This window comes from Lepidochelys kempii, chromosome 7 (assembly GCF_965140265.1).
Source record: "Lepidochelys kempii isolate rLepKem1 chromosome 7, rLepKem1.hap2, whole genome shotgun sequence".
Classification (NCBI taxonomy): Eukaryota; Metazoa; Chordata; order Testudines; family Cheloniidae; genus Lepidochelys; species Lepidochelys kempii.
In genome coordinates, this window is record NC_133262.1 from 51,083,013 (window position 1) to 51,097,578 (window position 14,566).

General features: G+C 53.6%; 1 protein-coding gene across 6 annotated transcripts in view; it reads left to right on the forward strand.

Annotated features, from left to right (window-relative positions):
* UBA7 (ubiquitin like modifier activating enzyme 7) overlaps positions 1–14,566 on the forward strand; it is a 45,547-nt gene that overhangs the window by 5,900 nt on the left and 25,081 nt on the right. For all 6 annotated transcript variants that reach the window (XM_073352654.1, XM_073352657.1, XM_073352658.1 and 3 more), the window contains 4 exons: positions 365–503; positions 1,057–1,154; positions 13,694–13,828; positions 14,058–14,216. In XM_073352654.1, the coding sequence (XP_073208755.1) occupies positions 365–503; positions 1,057–1,154; positions 13,694–13,828; positions 14,058–14,216 (531 nt within the window). The remainder of the gene's footprint in view (positions 1–364; positions 504–1,056; positions 1,155–13,693; positions 13,829–14,057; positions 14,217–14,566) is intronic.

The window sequence follows — 14,566 nt, forward strand, 5'->3', positions numbered from 1 at the left end:
TCCTCAGTGACTGCCACCCCCGGCTTAGACCACTGGGTGATGCCCATGCATGCCCACCCCAGGTGATGCCCACACACCTATGAGACTCCCTGGTGACGCCCACATGTCCATGTGTCCCCCCTAGGCAACGTCCACACATCCGTGGCCCACCTCCACCCCTGAGAGCATACAGGCCTTTTCCACCATGGGGAACAATGCAACATATGGGGAAACTGAGGCACACATGGGCTTCATAAAAATATTACAAAAATTCCCACCTTCTCATCCCCTCCCACTACGTGGGATGCCCAAGGGTCACCCTTCCTCCTGTAATCCGCTTGCCATGTGGCCCAAGTGGGGTTGCTGACCCCTTCTCTCTCCCCAGGGCACTCCTGGGGTGGTGACCTGCAGGGACGGGCAGGGCCACGGCCATGGCTTTGCAGATGGCGACTTTGTGACATTCTCGGATGTGGAGGGCATGAGCCAGCTGAATGGCTGCAAGCCCCGCGCCATCCATGTTCTGGGTGAGCCCCCACTGGCTGGGGCCAGGAGAGCGCAGGGGTGGGGATCCCAGGGCCGGGGAGCATTGGGGGATCCTGTTCTGAGGGCCTGGGGGCAGGAGAGCATTGGGAGGGACCCCACGCTGGGGGCAAAGGGCAGGGCAGCATTTTGGGGACCCTGCTCTGTGGGGAGGCTGCTGCAATGGGGGCTGGGATGTAGTCTTTCACTGAAAGTCACTGAGCCCCACCTCTCCAATGGGGGCAGAGAGGGATGAGGGCTTCCCCGCTGGCTCCCTGCTTTCAGCCCAGCCCTAGGTGGGGGCTGCTGGGCTCCGTCCAACCCACCGTGGGCCCTTGTGAGTCCCCTGGGGCCAGGGCCTGTGCTAGGGCTAGGCTGGCCTTGAGCTCCTGGCTCTGGGTCGGGCCATGGCGAGGGTCCCTGGGCAGGTCTGGGCCAGGCTGATATGGCAGAGACGCCCTTTACCCACAGGCCGTGCCCAGCTGCCACAGGCTTACACAACTGGGGAGGAGGTGTGGGGACTCAGGGCCTCCCTCACCCAGGCACTGCCTTCCCCAGATGAGTTCATGCTGGAGATTGGGGACACGGCCTTCTTTGCCCCGTACCAGCACGGCGGAGTCATCACCCAGGTGAAGGTGCCACAGCTGCACTCCTACGTGAGTATGTCCCCAGCCGACTGCCCCCCCCATCAGGGCCCCTCTGCAGTTGGCTGAGCCCCACTACTCTGCATCCCTCCCCCTGGGCCCCCACAACTGGCCGGGCTCCCTGCTCACCCCCCCCCAGTTTCCTCCCCTGTGGCTGGCTGGACCCCCCACTCTGCTCCCACGACTGTCTGGGCCCCCACCCACAAACTGGTGCAGTGTTACAAACTGCTGCCTATCAGAATTTGCTGCTTTGCTTGGACCAGACATATCCTTGTGGATGCTCAGTAACGTCTGCTGGAACCACTGGCCTCGTGCTGCTCCCCTAGGGGACCTCCTGTTCCCTAGGGCTGGAGGGGGAAAATTGGGGGGGCGGGGGGGAGAGAGGGCCAGGCTGCGGCCAAACTGACTGCACAGGAGGGGCAAACTGCCAGAAGCAGAGGTGGAACAGGGGCCAAAACACGGCTGGGGGTAGGAGCTGGGGTACTGCTAGCTTGGGGCAGAAGGGGTAACAGTTACCCCAGAGGAGGGGGGCATTTGCAGTGTGGAGGTGTCAAGGCTGAATCCCCATGCTGTCACTCCGAGTGCAGAAGGTGGAGGCCTGCAAGGATTCTAAAATTTAATACTTGCCACTCCACGCTTGTATTAAACTCCCAAGGTTACTGCTTTTCTCTGACCTTGGCTTGGTAAATGCTGCCACCACCCAAATGCAAAAAACCCCCTTGGACCCAGGAAGGAAGCTCTTGGGAATTGCTCTCTGTGGGGTACCCTCAAGCCCTTTCACCCACCCACTGCCTCCAGGGAAGAGCTGAGAAAGAAAACAAAGGAAATTAGCTGTTGCCACCAGCTAGTCAAACAACATATGCACAAATCTCTTAGGACACCAAAAATCCAATCCTGTTCTTAAAAAAGGTACATTTTATTAAAAACAAAAAGAAAGAAAATACATCTGGAACTTAGGCTTTTGCTAGATTTTAAAAGAGCAATTCCAAAAATTAAGCACCCAAAATAGCTTTCTTGGGGCGTTCATCTTAAAGGTTACAAACAAACAAAAGCATCTGGGGTTAGCACAGAGGAGTCCACAAGCCAATAAGAAATAAACGAAATAACCCTAATCGCTTCTTTTTAAACATTCCCTAATTTTACTTACACATCTGAGGCTTCAGATAAGTAGGTTCGAGGTATGAATTGATAATCTATAATCATACCTGGCTTAAGCTTCTTACAGCATTGCTGCTCCATCCCTGCAGCCCAGAGAACAACAGACAAAGGGAAAGTTTCTTTCCCAATTTTAAAAAGTTCTAGCCTTCCCATTGGCTCTTTTGGTCAGGTGCCCACTTCTTTTCTTTTACCTGTGGGCTTGTTAACCCTTTACAGGTAAAGCAAGCAGAGAACAGACCAAGAGGGATTTTACAGCTAACTGGCTGGCTGGACGTCCATCAAAGGGAGCTACCTCTTTTCCACCCCATTCATGTATCACAGGGGGGCAGAGGGGCTTTTTGTTTCCTCTGCCAGGACAGTGCAGCTCAGCGCCTGTCTCCCAGGGCAGTGCTGCCTAGCCAAGGCAGCTCTGCCCCAGCCTCTGGGATGTGCTGGGTGGCTGAGGGAGACTCCATTCAGTGCTGTATTTTGCCCCACAAAAGTGACAGTTGTCAGCCATGGTTTAGTGCATACAGGAATTCCGGCTCAGCTTCCCTTTCTGCAGAACGTCCATCGCAAATTTGCCTTGGCTGCTGTTCTCATTCCTGCTCTGACGCCTGCCACTGCTAGGCCAGTATAACTCCTGACCATTCTTTATTTGAAAATGTTACCCTGATTTCCCTTGGCACTTCATTGTGGGTCGTCCGGGGGGCTGGCGGGTGGCACTGCCACTTGAGAGCAAATCACTGACTATGGGCTTGTCTACACTTACATTTTATAGCACTCCAACTTGCTGGCTTATGCGTATGAAAAATCACCCCCCTGAGCGCTAGTGTAGACAGGCTCTGAGCGCTGGGAGCCGCTCTCCCAGGGCTCAGAGCTAATCCCCTCATGGAGGTGAAGTACTAGACTCGCACTTCAAAGCGCTGCCATGAGAGCGTTCCCGCGATAGCGCTTTGAAGTTTCCAGTGTAGCCATGCACTATATGTCGCTAGTACCTTAGAATCATAGAATATCAGGGTTGGAAGGGACCTCAGGAGGTCATCTAGTCCAACCCCCTGCTCAAAGCAGGACCGATCCCCAATTAAATCATCCCAGCCAGGGCTTTGTCAAGCCTGAGCTTAAAAACTTCTAAGGAAGGAGATTCCACCACCTCCCTAGGTAACACATTCCACTGCTTCAACACCCTCCTAGTGAAAAAGTTTTTCCTAATATCCAACATAAATCTCCCCCCTGCAACTTGAGACCATTACTCCTTGTCCTGTCATCCGCTACCACTGAGAATAGTCTAGATCCATCCTCTTTGGAACCCCCTTTCAGGTAGTTGAAAGCAGCTATCAAATCCCCCCTCATTCTTCTCTTCTGCAGACTAAACAATCCCAGTTCCCTCAGCCTGTCCTCATAAGTCATGTGTTCCAGTCCCCTAATCATTTTTGTTGCCCTCCTCTGGACTCTTTCCAATTTTTCCACATCCTTCTTGTAGTGTGGGGCCCAAAACTGGACACAGTACTCCAGATGAGGCCTCACCAATGTCGAATAGAGGGGAACGATCACGTCCCTCGATCTGCTGGCAATGCCCCTACATATACATCCCAAAATGCCATTGGCCTTCTTGGCAACAAGGGCACACTGTTGACTCATATCCAGCTTCTCGTCCATTGTAACCCCTAGGTCCTTTTCTGCAGAACTGCTGCTGAGCCATTCGCTCCCTAGTCTGTAGCGGTGCATGGGATTCTTCCGTCCTAAGTGCAGGTCTCTGCACTTGTCCTTGTTGAACCTCATCAGATTTCTTTTGGCCCAATCCTCCAATTTGTCTAGGTCCCTCTGTATCCTATCCCTACCCTCCAGCGTATCTACCTCTCCTCCCAGTTTAGTGTCATCTGCAAACTTGCTGAGGGTGCAATCCACACCATCCTCCAGATCATTTATGAAGATATTGAACAAAACCGGCCCCAGGACCAACCCTTGGGGCACTCCACTTCATACCGGCTGCCAACTAGACGTGGAGCCATTGATCACTACCCATTGAGCCCAACAATCTAGCCAGCTTTCTATCCACCTTATAGTCCATTCATGCAGCCCATACTTCTTTAACTTGCTGGCAAGAATACTGTGGGAGACCATGTCAAAAGCTTTGCCAAAGTCAAGGAACAACACTTCCACTGCTTTCCCTTCATCCACAGAACCAGTTATCTCGTCAGAGAAGGCAATTAGATTAGTCAGGCATGACTTGCCCTTGGTGAATCCTTGCTGACTGTTCCTGATCACTTCCTCTCCTCTAAGTGCTTCAGAATTGATTCCTTGAGGACCTGCTCCATGGTTTTTCCAGGGACTGAGGTGAGGCTGACTGGCCTGTAGTTCCCAGGATTCTCCTTCTTCCCTTTTTTAAAGATGGGCACTACATTAGCCTTTTTCCAGTCGTCTGGGACTTCCCCCAATCGCCATGAGTTTTCAAAGATCATGGCCAATGGCTCTGCAATCACATCCGCCAACTCCTTTAGCACTCTCGGATGCAATGCATCCGGCCCCATGGACTTGTGCATGTCCAGCTTTTCTAAATAGTCCCGAACCACTTCTTTCTCCACAGAGGGCTGGTCACCTCCTCCCCATGCTGTGCTGCCCAGTGCAGTAGTCTGGGAGCTGACCTTGTTCGTGAAGACAGAGGCAAAAAAAGCATTGAGTACATTAGCTTTTTCCACATCCTCTGTCACTAGGTTGCCTCCCTCATTCAGTAAGGGGCCCACACTTTCCTTGACTTTCTTCTTGTTGCTAACAAACCTGAAGAAACCCTTCTTGTTACTCTTAACATCTCTTGCTAGCTGCAACTCCAGGTGTGATTTGGCCTTCCTGATATCACTCCTGCATCCCCGAGCAATATTTTTATACTCATCCCTGGTCATTTGTCCAGTCTTCCACTTCTTGTAAGCTTCTTTTTTGTGTTTAAGATCAGCAAGGATTTCACTGTTAAGCCAAGCTGTTAACCTTCAGCAGTTACAGCTCACGGTGTTTCTGGGACAGCACTTCCTGTCTGTATGGCGACATTAGGTTTTAATTTTAAATTTCATCCTTTTCTCCTTTGTTTTAATCCACACGTTAATTCTTTGGGCTCAGGACATCAATGCTGGGTGATTTCCTGCTTGGGTGTCAAACCTCTTCCCTTTCCTTTGATCCACCAATGGGGATTGCCTTGTCAACTGTTCCTTTGCTTCTCTAGCCAACCCCCTGGGGCTTCTTCACATCTCTGCGGGTGTGTAGCACTTGGCTCCCAAATATTCACCCCAGGCCAGATCTTTAAAGGGTAAGAGCATCTTGGTGCTTTTGAAAATCCCACTGGCTGCCTACCTACCTTTTAAAAATTTGTCCCAAAGGGCATTACACTATCTTGTATGAAGCCCTTCTGAAAAGGCAAATTGCTACTGCCATTGTTACTGGAGAGAGGTATGCGATCGGCAGCCACGAGTGTTCAAAAATCACAAGTTTTACACCTGAAAGTCATGGAATTAAACGAACTAAATACATCGGTTTGGGGGGCTTGTATTTTACCTTTTTGTTCCTGAGCCTTTCGGTTGCACTAACTTTGTACTTTCTCTGTTCCCTCTTGCAAAGACACCATAGACCAAAAATGGGCATAAATTCCTATAACATCCAATTCCATTTTGGACTTCCAGGAACATATGTTCCCTCTCCCGTCCTCACTGAAAACTGATTAAAATCCTTATTTCTATAAGTAGTCCCCCCGTCCTGCAGACACTGGCATGCACACTAGCACTTTACTCTTGTTGTTTCATTTTGCTGCATACCTAAATGTTGATTTTTCTGCTGAATTGTTTATACTTTTCCTTGCATATTGTAATTTAATAGCTATTTATATATGCTACATATTGTGTTATGATACATTTCAGTATCATTCTGACAATTTTACTGCTCTACTGCCGAAAGCAAGGATTTTTAAGGTGAATTATGCTGTTACTCCTTTGTATTGGCTGCCTTTTGGAGAAACTAAAATGCTGTCTCTCCACTATGTTTGCAGTGGCTGTGTCAGTCCCAGCATATTAGAGACATGAGGTGGGTGAGAGAATAGCTTTGATTGGACCAACTTCTGCTGGGGAGAGAGACAAGCTTTCAAGCCACACAGAGCTCTTCTTCAGCTCTGGAAACCTACTGAGAGTGTCCTGGCTACATATAAGACTGAACAGATAGTTTTAGCATAAGTAGTGACACATATTGTAAGGAACCATTTAATGTAGAGTGGCCCAATAACACCCCTGTAGTCACAGGACACAAAGGGAGAGGGGATTGTTGTAATAAGCTATAAATCCAGTGTCTTTATTAAGACCACAATTTTTGTGTCTAGCAAAGTTATGAACGTCAGCTCCCAGGCTCATCTTTTGAAGGAGTTGTGCAGGTTTCCTGTGTGGCTGAGGACTGAGAGGTCAGACGTGGAGTGATCGCTGTGTGAGAAGTGTTCACCCACAGGTGGCAGACGGCAGGTTTTTGCCCTTTGTCTTTTTCCTGTGCGAGTTCATTCCGTGGAGATTGTCTGGTTTCACCTGCACAGCTGTTAGTGGGGCATGTAGAGCACTGGGTCTTCACAGGGAGATGCTAATGCGGGGTGGGTAAACTACGGCCCGGGGGCCGCATCCAGCCCTCCAGACTTCTTAATCTAGCCCTCAAGCTCCCACCGGGCAGCAGGGTCTGGGGCTTGCCCCACTCCGGCGCTCCAGCTGGGGAGTGGGGTCGGGGGCTTGCACCACTCCGCGTGGCTCCCAGAAGCAGCAGCATGTCCCCCATCCGGCTCCTACATGTAGGAGAAGCCAGGGGGCTCCGCACGCTGCCCCCACCCCAAGCGCTGCCCCCACAGCTCCCATTGACCGGGAACCGTGGCCAATGGGAGCTGCAGGGGTGGCGCCTGCTGTGGGCATGCCATGGAATCCCAGGGAAAGCCTGTGAAACTAAAGGAACTGACTGAGGCTTGTCTTAGTGAGGGTATGTCTCTAAGGTGTGACACTAAAGGTGTGAAGCCAGGCCATGCCGTGGGGATGCACTGCCCCGAACCCCTGTGTGGATGCTCTTGTTCAGGGGTGAAGTGCCCAGTGTCAGTCAGGCAGCCCTAGGAGGTTGGTGTCCATCTCCACCCACTGTTAATCATCAGGCCTGTGAGTATGTTGAACGTGGTAAAATGTCTCGTTCCCATGATGGGGGCTCCACTGGACTGGCCCCTCCCTGGTCACTGAGGTATAGCTTGCCAGGTGGAGCCTCTTCCCGCAGTCACAGGCCCTCCCTCCCTCTGTCTCTGTCGCCGGGTCTGCGGCGCCCCAAGCTGCTGCTGCCTCTTGGTGACTCAGCCTCCGGCCAAGCCACTATAGCCCTTTTCCCTTCCAGGCACCAATCTCCCTCCCTGGCAGGCTCCCTTTCACTGCCCCAGTGCCACTCCTCAGTGGTTGGCAGGGCCTCGGGCCTACTCTCTGTTCTGGATTCTGACTCAGTGCCCCTCTGCTCAGCCGCCAAGGCCTGTTCCCTTTGAGCCCTCTCCTGCCACCTGGCCCTGCGCCTCTCTGGGGTTTGCTGACCCCCCCCGGGGAGGGACTGTGGGCTACCTGGCCCTGTAGCCTTCAAGCCCTCCTCCCACTGCCCAGCGGGGACTGTGGCCTTCCCCAGCAGCCCCTGTCTTCATAGGTCCAGTCCAGCTGGTTCCTTGGGCTCCCTCCTTCAGCCACCTTCAGCTTCCCCTCCACAAGGGCCTCTTGGGGATTAGCTCTGCCAGGCATCGCACCCTCCTCTGGCAGTGTCTTCACCTGTCCTGGCTCACCTTGCAGCCCCTTTCGCCTCCGGCTGGCTCCCTACAGGGTTCCCCTTCTGGGGTTACCCAAAGCCCTTCCACACAAACAGCCTCAGGCAGTCTTCTGATGCCACATCTGCAGGGGCTGGCAGGGGAACCCGGCCCACCTGCTACTCCAGGGTCCAGTTCGGGGCCCCATACCTCGCAACTCTGGCTGCTCCCTGCAGCCCTTGCTCCTTCCCTGGACTTCTTCCTACAGCATCTGGTTTCTCTTCCCTCCCCACCCTTTACCCCTGGCTGTACCATCTCCAAACCCTCCTCCCAAGAATAGGCTGCTTGCTCTAGCCCCAACACCCCTCCCAGGGTGGGACTGCAGCGCCCGCGGGTGCCAACTTCCTGCTTGTATGGGCCAACCTGCTCCTTCCCAGCAGAGCCTCCTCTAATGAAATCCCTGCTCCCTGGCTCCTTCTCCGTGGGCAGCTGATTGGCTCCTTTGCCAGCTTTATTCCTCCAGGCCTTGTGTGGGGTGCACACAAGTACTCAGACTCCTGGAAATGCAGTCTGGAAGGGACCTTTTCAGGTCATCTAGTCCTGCTGCCTGCTACATATTACCTGTACCGTCCCTGACAGGTGTGTGTCCAACCTGCTCTTAAAAGTCTCCAGTGACGGAGACTCCGCAACCTCTCTGGGCAATTTATTCCAGTGCTTAAACACCCTGACAGGAAGTTTTTCCAAATGTCCAACCTAAACATCCCCTGCTGCAATTTAAACCCATTGCTTCTTGTCCTACCCTCGGACTAAGAAGAACAGTTTTTCTCCCTCCTCTTTGTAACAACCTTTTATGTACTTGAAAACTGTTATCATGTCCCCCCTCAGTCTTCTTTTCCAGACTAAAAAAAACTCCATTTTTGTCCATCTTCCCTCATAGGTCATGTTTTCTAGATCTTTAATCATTTTTGTTGCTCTTCTCTGGCCTTCTCCAATTTGTCCTCATCTTTCCTGAAATGTGGCACCCAGAACTGGACACAGTGCTCCAGCTGAGGCCTAGTCAGCGTGGAGTAGATCAAAAGAATTATTTCTTGTGTCTTGCTTACAGCACTCCTAATACATCCCAGAATGATGTTTGCTTTTTTTGCAACAGTGTGACACTGTTGAGTCATATTTAGCTTGTGATCCACTATGACCCCCAGATTCCTTTCTGCAGTTTTTCTTCCTCAGCAGTCGTTTCCCATTTTGTACATGTGCAACTGATTGTTCCTTCCTAAATGGAGTACTTTCCATTTGTCCTTTTTGAATTTAATCCTGTTTACTTCAGACCATTACTCCAGTGTGTTCAGATCATTTTGAATTATAATCCTGTCCTCCAAAGAATTTAGAACCCCTCCCAGCTCAGTGTCATTTGCACTTTTGATAAGCACGCTCTCCACTCCTGTAATGATGTTGCCCTTGATGGGACACTTCTGAAAGTACCAGTTCAGGACAAATTGCTTAGAGCAGGGCAGCTACAGCCCAAGGCTGGGGTTCTTTTGCACACCAAGGCAAACCAAACCAGCCAAACAGAGAAGACTTTGGTTTTACCCCACTGGCTAACCATAAGTCATACAAGCAATTCCCTTAGACACTCCAGTTTTCCAGTATCACCACCAGTGCCACTCATTATGGGGACAAATAGTTATGAAAACCAATACCCCAGTACAAGAAAAAAGGTTCTCTCGATCCTAAAGGACCAAACCCCAGATCCAGGTCAATATATAAATCAGATCTTACCCACAAATCACACTGTTGCCAATCCTTTAGAATCTAAAATCAAAAGGTTTATTCATAAAAGGAAAAAGATATAGATGAGAGCTAGAATTGGTTAAATGGAATCAATTACATACTGTAATGGCAAAGATCTTGGTTCATGCTTGTAGCAGTGATGGAATAAGCTGCAGGTTCAAAGCAAGTCTCTGGAGTACGTCCACAGCTGGGATGGGTCATTCAGTCCTTTGTTCAGAGCTTCAGTTTGTAGCAAAGTCCCTCCAAAGGTCAGAAGCAGGATTAAAGACAAGATGGAGGAGGTGCAGCTTCCTTTTATAGTCTCTTCCCATGGAAGGACTCCCCTTTGTTCTGACTGAGGAAAATCACAGTAGGGAGATGGAGTCTGGAGTCACATGGGCAAGTCACATGTCCTTGCATGACTCAGTTTGCAGGCCAACGCCATTGTTTACATGTTAGTTTGAAAGGTCCCAGGAAAGCTCAGAAGTGGATTGGCGTCTCCCAAAGTCCATTGTCAGTTAAGTGTTTCTTGATTGGGCACTTACTGGGAACAGTCCTTTCTCAAGAAGCTGACTAAATGCTTCACTGAGGCTACTTAAAATCAAAACACATTGATATACAAGTACATAGCCAATATTCATAAATTCAACTACAAAAATGATACACACATTCAGATAGCATAACTATCCCCAGCAAATTATGACCTTTCCATAGTCACCTTACATGACAATCTTTGTACAATATTTGCTGCAAATATATAACAGTGGTGGCAACAATGATCTATACGGTCCAAGTTCATATTAATAACGTCACAACTCCATTATCTGTTATTAATGAAAACATTGAATAGTACCAGCTGCAGGACTGACCCTTGCAGGACCCCACTAGATGCACCCTCCCAGTATAACTACTCTTTGAGAATGGCTTTTCAGCCAATTGTGCACCCACATTATAGTAGTTTCATCTAGACCAAGGGTGGGCAAACTACGGCCCGTAGGCCGCATCTGGCCCACCAGGGCTTTGGATCCGGCTCGCAGGCGAGGGCAGCATGCGGAGCCCTCTGCCCTGCCTCCCCCAGGGGCCGCAGGGACATGGCGCTGGCCGCTTCCAGGAGCAGTACGGGGCCCGGGGCAGGCAGGGAGCCTGTCTTAGCCCCTCTGCGCGCCGCTGCCACCCCGGAGCTGCTCAAGGTAAGCGGCGCCGGGCCGGAGTCTGCACCCTGAACCCCTCCTGCACCCCGCACTCTAACCCCCCACCTTGAGCCCCCTTCCGCACCCCTCCTGCATCCCAACCCCCTGCCCCAGCCCTACATTCTTGGCCCTGCATGCAATTTCCCCACCAGATGTGGACCTCGGGTCAAAAAGTTTTCCCACCCCTGATCTAGACCACATTCTCCTAGTTTGCTAATGAGAATGTCATGAGGGACTGGGTCAAAAGTCTTACTAAAGTCAAGATACATCAGTTCTACTGCTCCCCTCTTGTCCATTGGGCCAGGAACCCCGACGAAGCAGGAAGGCTGGTTTGCCGTGATTTGTTCTTGACCAATCCTTGCTGGTGATGCCTTAGCCCTGATCATCCTGGGTGTGCTCACAACGGGCTGGTTTGTTCATTTGCTCCAAGGAGCAACGAACGTGAGGCTGACTGGTTTATAATTCTCTCAACCTCTTTGTTCCTCTTTATGGAGACTTAGGGCTGGATTCGCAAAGGGCTTGGTGCTGATGTTCCAATTTTAGGCTCTGCTGCAGTTCCCCAAACTCCCACCAAATGCTGTAGGCACCTGAGCTCAGTCAGCGCCACGTTGTCAGGTCAATGCTCCCGTGGTGCCCCCGCTTCCACTCAGCATGGGCGTACTGCTGCCATGTTCCAGTGTCTGGGTTTCAGCGTCCCACTAACACACCCAAACAATTTGCTAACCAGGCAGATGGGGGCAATGCTCATGGGGCATGTGGGCCCGATCCGGTCAGTGTGCTCAGAGGCTGTACGCTAGATAGGGCCCCACCGGACACTGGCTGGAGGAGAGGAGATGGGGCACCATCCACCTTGTAACTTCTTGCCCAATAGCTAGAGCACGGGCCCAGGGTGGGGGTGATCCCACCCCACCCCCCTCCAGCAGAAGGGTTTGAATAGGGCACTAACCCCAGGGCTACAAGGTGGATCTCATCCACTGCTGTGTATGGAGCCGCCTGACTCCAGAGGAGTCCCCATTCATGGATCACCAGGCTGAGCCTAATGTCTCCCTGCCCTGGGGAGTTAGCCACTGAACTCTGTGAGGGGTGGTACTTAGCATGCCCCATCCTGGGGGGGAAGACCCCACCCAGCCTACTAGCATTTGGAAATCCCACTCTGAGCCTTCTCATTCTTGGCACAGAGAGCCTAGGTGCCCAACTCAGGCTCTGTGCACTGTGGGGTGTTCCCAAGGCTGGGTGCTGGGACACTGAGTGGACAGTGCCCCAGGCCCTCTGGGAATCAGCCCTGTTCCCCATGGCTAGAAACTGGGATTGCTGTGGTGTTAACATGGGGAACTGAGGCGCGGGGGCTGTTCTGCAGTAGAACTCTAGGGAGGATGAGGCCTGAGGAGACGCTGGGCAGCGGGCTCAGCAGGTAGTGGGCGTAGCAGGGAGCAGGCACAGCAGTCTCTGTGGGCAGCAGGCTCAGCGGGCGTAGCAGGGAGCGGGCGTAGCAGGGAGCGGGCGTAGCAGGCTCAGCGGGCTCAGTGAGTGCAGAAGGGAGTGGGCATAGCAGGGAGCGGGCGTAGCAGTGTCAGCGGGCTCAGTGAGTGCAGAAGGGAGTGGGCATAGCAGGGAGCGGGCGTAGCAGTGTCAGCGGGCTCAGTGAGTGCAGAAGGGAGTGGGCATAGCAGGGAGCGGGCGTAGCAGGCTCAGTGGACGCAGTGGGGAGTGGGCTCAGCAGGCTCAGTGGGCAGCTGGCTCAGCAGACACAGTGGGGAGTGGGCTCAGTGGGCAGCAGGCTCAGTGGGGAGTGGGCACAGAAGGTGCAGTGGGTAGCTGGCTCAGTGGGGAGTGGGCTCTGTGGGCACAGCAGGCTCAATGGGCAGCTGGCGCAGTGGGCAGTGGGCTCAGTGGGTGCAGCGGGGAGTGGGCACAGCAGGCTCAGTGGGCGCAGTGGGGAGCAGGCACAGCAGGCTCAGTGGGCAATGGGCTCGGTGGGCACAGTGGGGAGCAGGCTCAGCAGCAAGCGGGCGCACATGGGCCCCAAGGGTGGAAGAGCAAATTTGAAAACTCGACCAGTTTGTGTAGCAGTGATAGGGCGGGGTGGGGGGGCTATGTAAAGACCAAGGCCAGTTTCCTGCCTAGCATTCCCCAGCCTTTCCTGGCGCACCACATGACTCCGAAGCAGTGAACAGTGGTTATATGGGCCAGGATCAAATCTGCGATGGCAAGAGACAAACAGACAGACTGAGACCTGTCAGTTCTGCCGGATGCTCGCCCTGCGCTCTGACGCCATATTGGCCTTGCCCAGTCACACCCGCACACCTGGCAGAGGGCAGAGGCAGCAGACGGGCCCCCCATCAGTAGCTCGAACGGTAGTCATTTGTAACACAGCCCCTGGCTGGGCCCATCCTGTATGTGCACCCGGGGTCCCTCAGGGAGGTGGGGGGACCATTCTGTGCCAGGTCTCAGCCCAGCAGCTCTTCGGGGCATGGATGTGTGGGCCTGGCACCATGTCCTGCTGCAGTGCATGTGTCCCGGCCCTGGCATGGCTCTCAGAGCCTGGCAGCACCATGCCAAGAGCCTGTCATGGGGCAGAGTAGCCTAGCCCTGCCTGTGCCCAGCTGCCTTGCTCTGTGGGGGGTGCATCCCAGTCTGTACCCAGCTCCCTGGGCAGCGCCACTCCAGACTCCGATCTCTGCCAGCAGGAGCCTCTGAGCGCAGCCTTGGCCAAGCCGAAGATCAAAGCCATGGATGACCGAGGGTGCAGCTTGCACCTGGCCTTCCGGGCACTGCACGCCTTTGCTGCTGAGATGGGACAGCTGCCCCGGCCCAGAGCCCAGGTGAGGAGGGTCCTTGCCTGGAGGTCAGCCACCTCCGAGCCTTGTGCCCCCAGCCTGCATCCTGCCCCCACCTGCACCCCATCCCCGCCTGCGCCCAACTTGCACCTGTGCCCCACCCCCACCTGCATCCTGCCCCAGCCCTGGCCCGACTTGCACCTGTGCCCTGCCTGTGCCCCGCCCCTGCCTGGGTCCTGCCTCGCCCCCGCCTGACCTGTGCCCGTCCCTGCAGGCGGATGCCGAGAGGCTGCTGGAGCTGGCACGAGGCCTGACCGCACACCAGGAACTGCTAGATGAGGGGCTGGTGCGGACGTTTGCCCACGTGAGCGCAGGGGAGCTGAGCCCCATGGCTGCCCTCCTTGGAGGCCTGGCTGCCCAGGAGGTGCTGAAGGTGCGTGGCCAGGTTGGGGGGAGGTGGAGGACAGGGCGAGCCTGAGGCCCGGCTGCTGGCTTGGGAGGGGCAGAGCCACAGCAGGTGTCTGGGAAGTGGGGGAGGGTTGAGAGGGGGGTTTCCAGCCACTCAGACCTTGTGCCTGATGCCCTTGGGTGCTATCATATGCCAGTGTGGACCAGAATCACTGGGTTCCTGACATAGCCACCAGGTGGCGCCCCAATCCAAGCCAAACTGTCAAGCTGCAGCCCACCTTTGTGGGCGAATTCAAGGGGTGCCCTAGAGTGGGTCTCCTGGGGGATGGGGGGCGCAGCTGGGGCAGGAGGAGGCTGGGTTAGGCTGGGACTAAT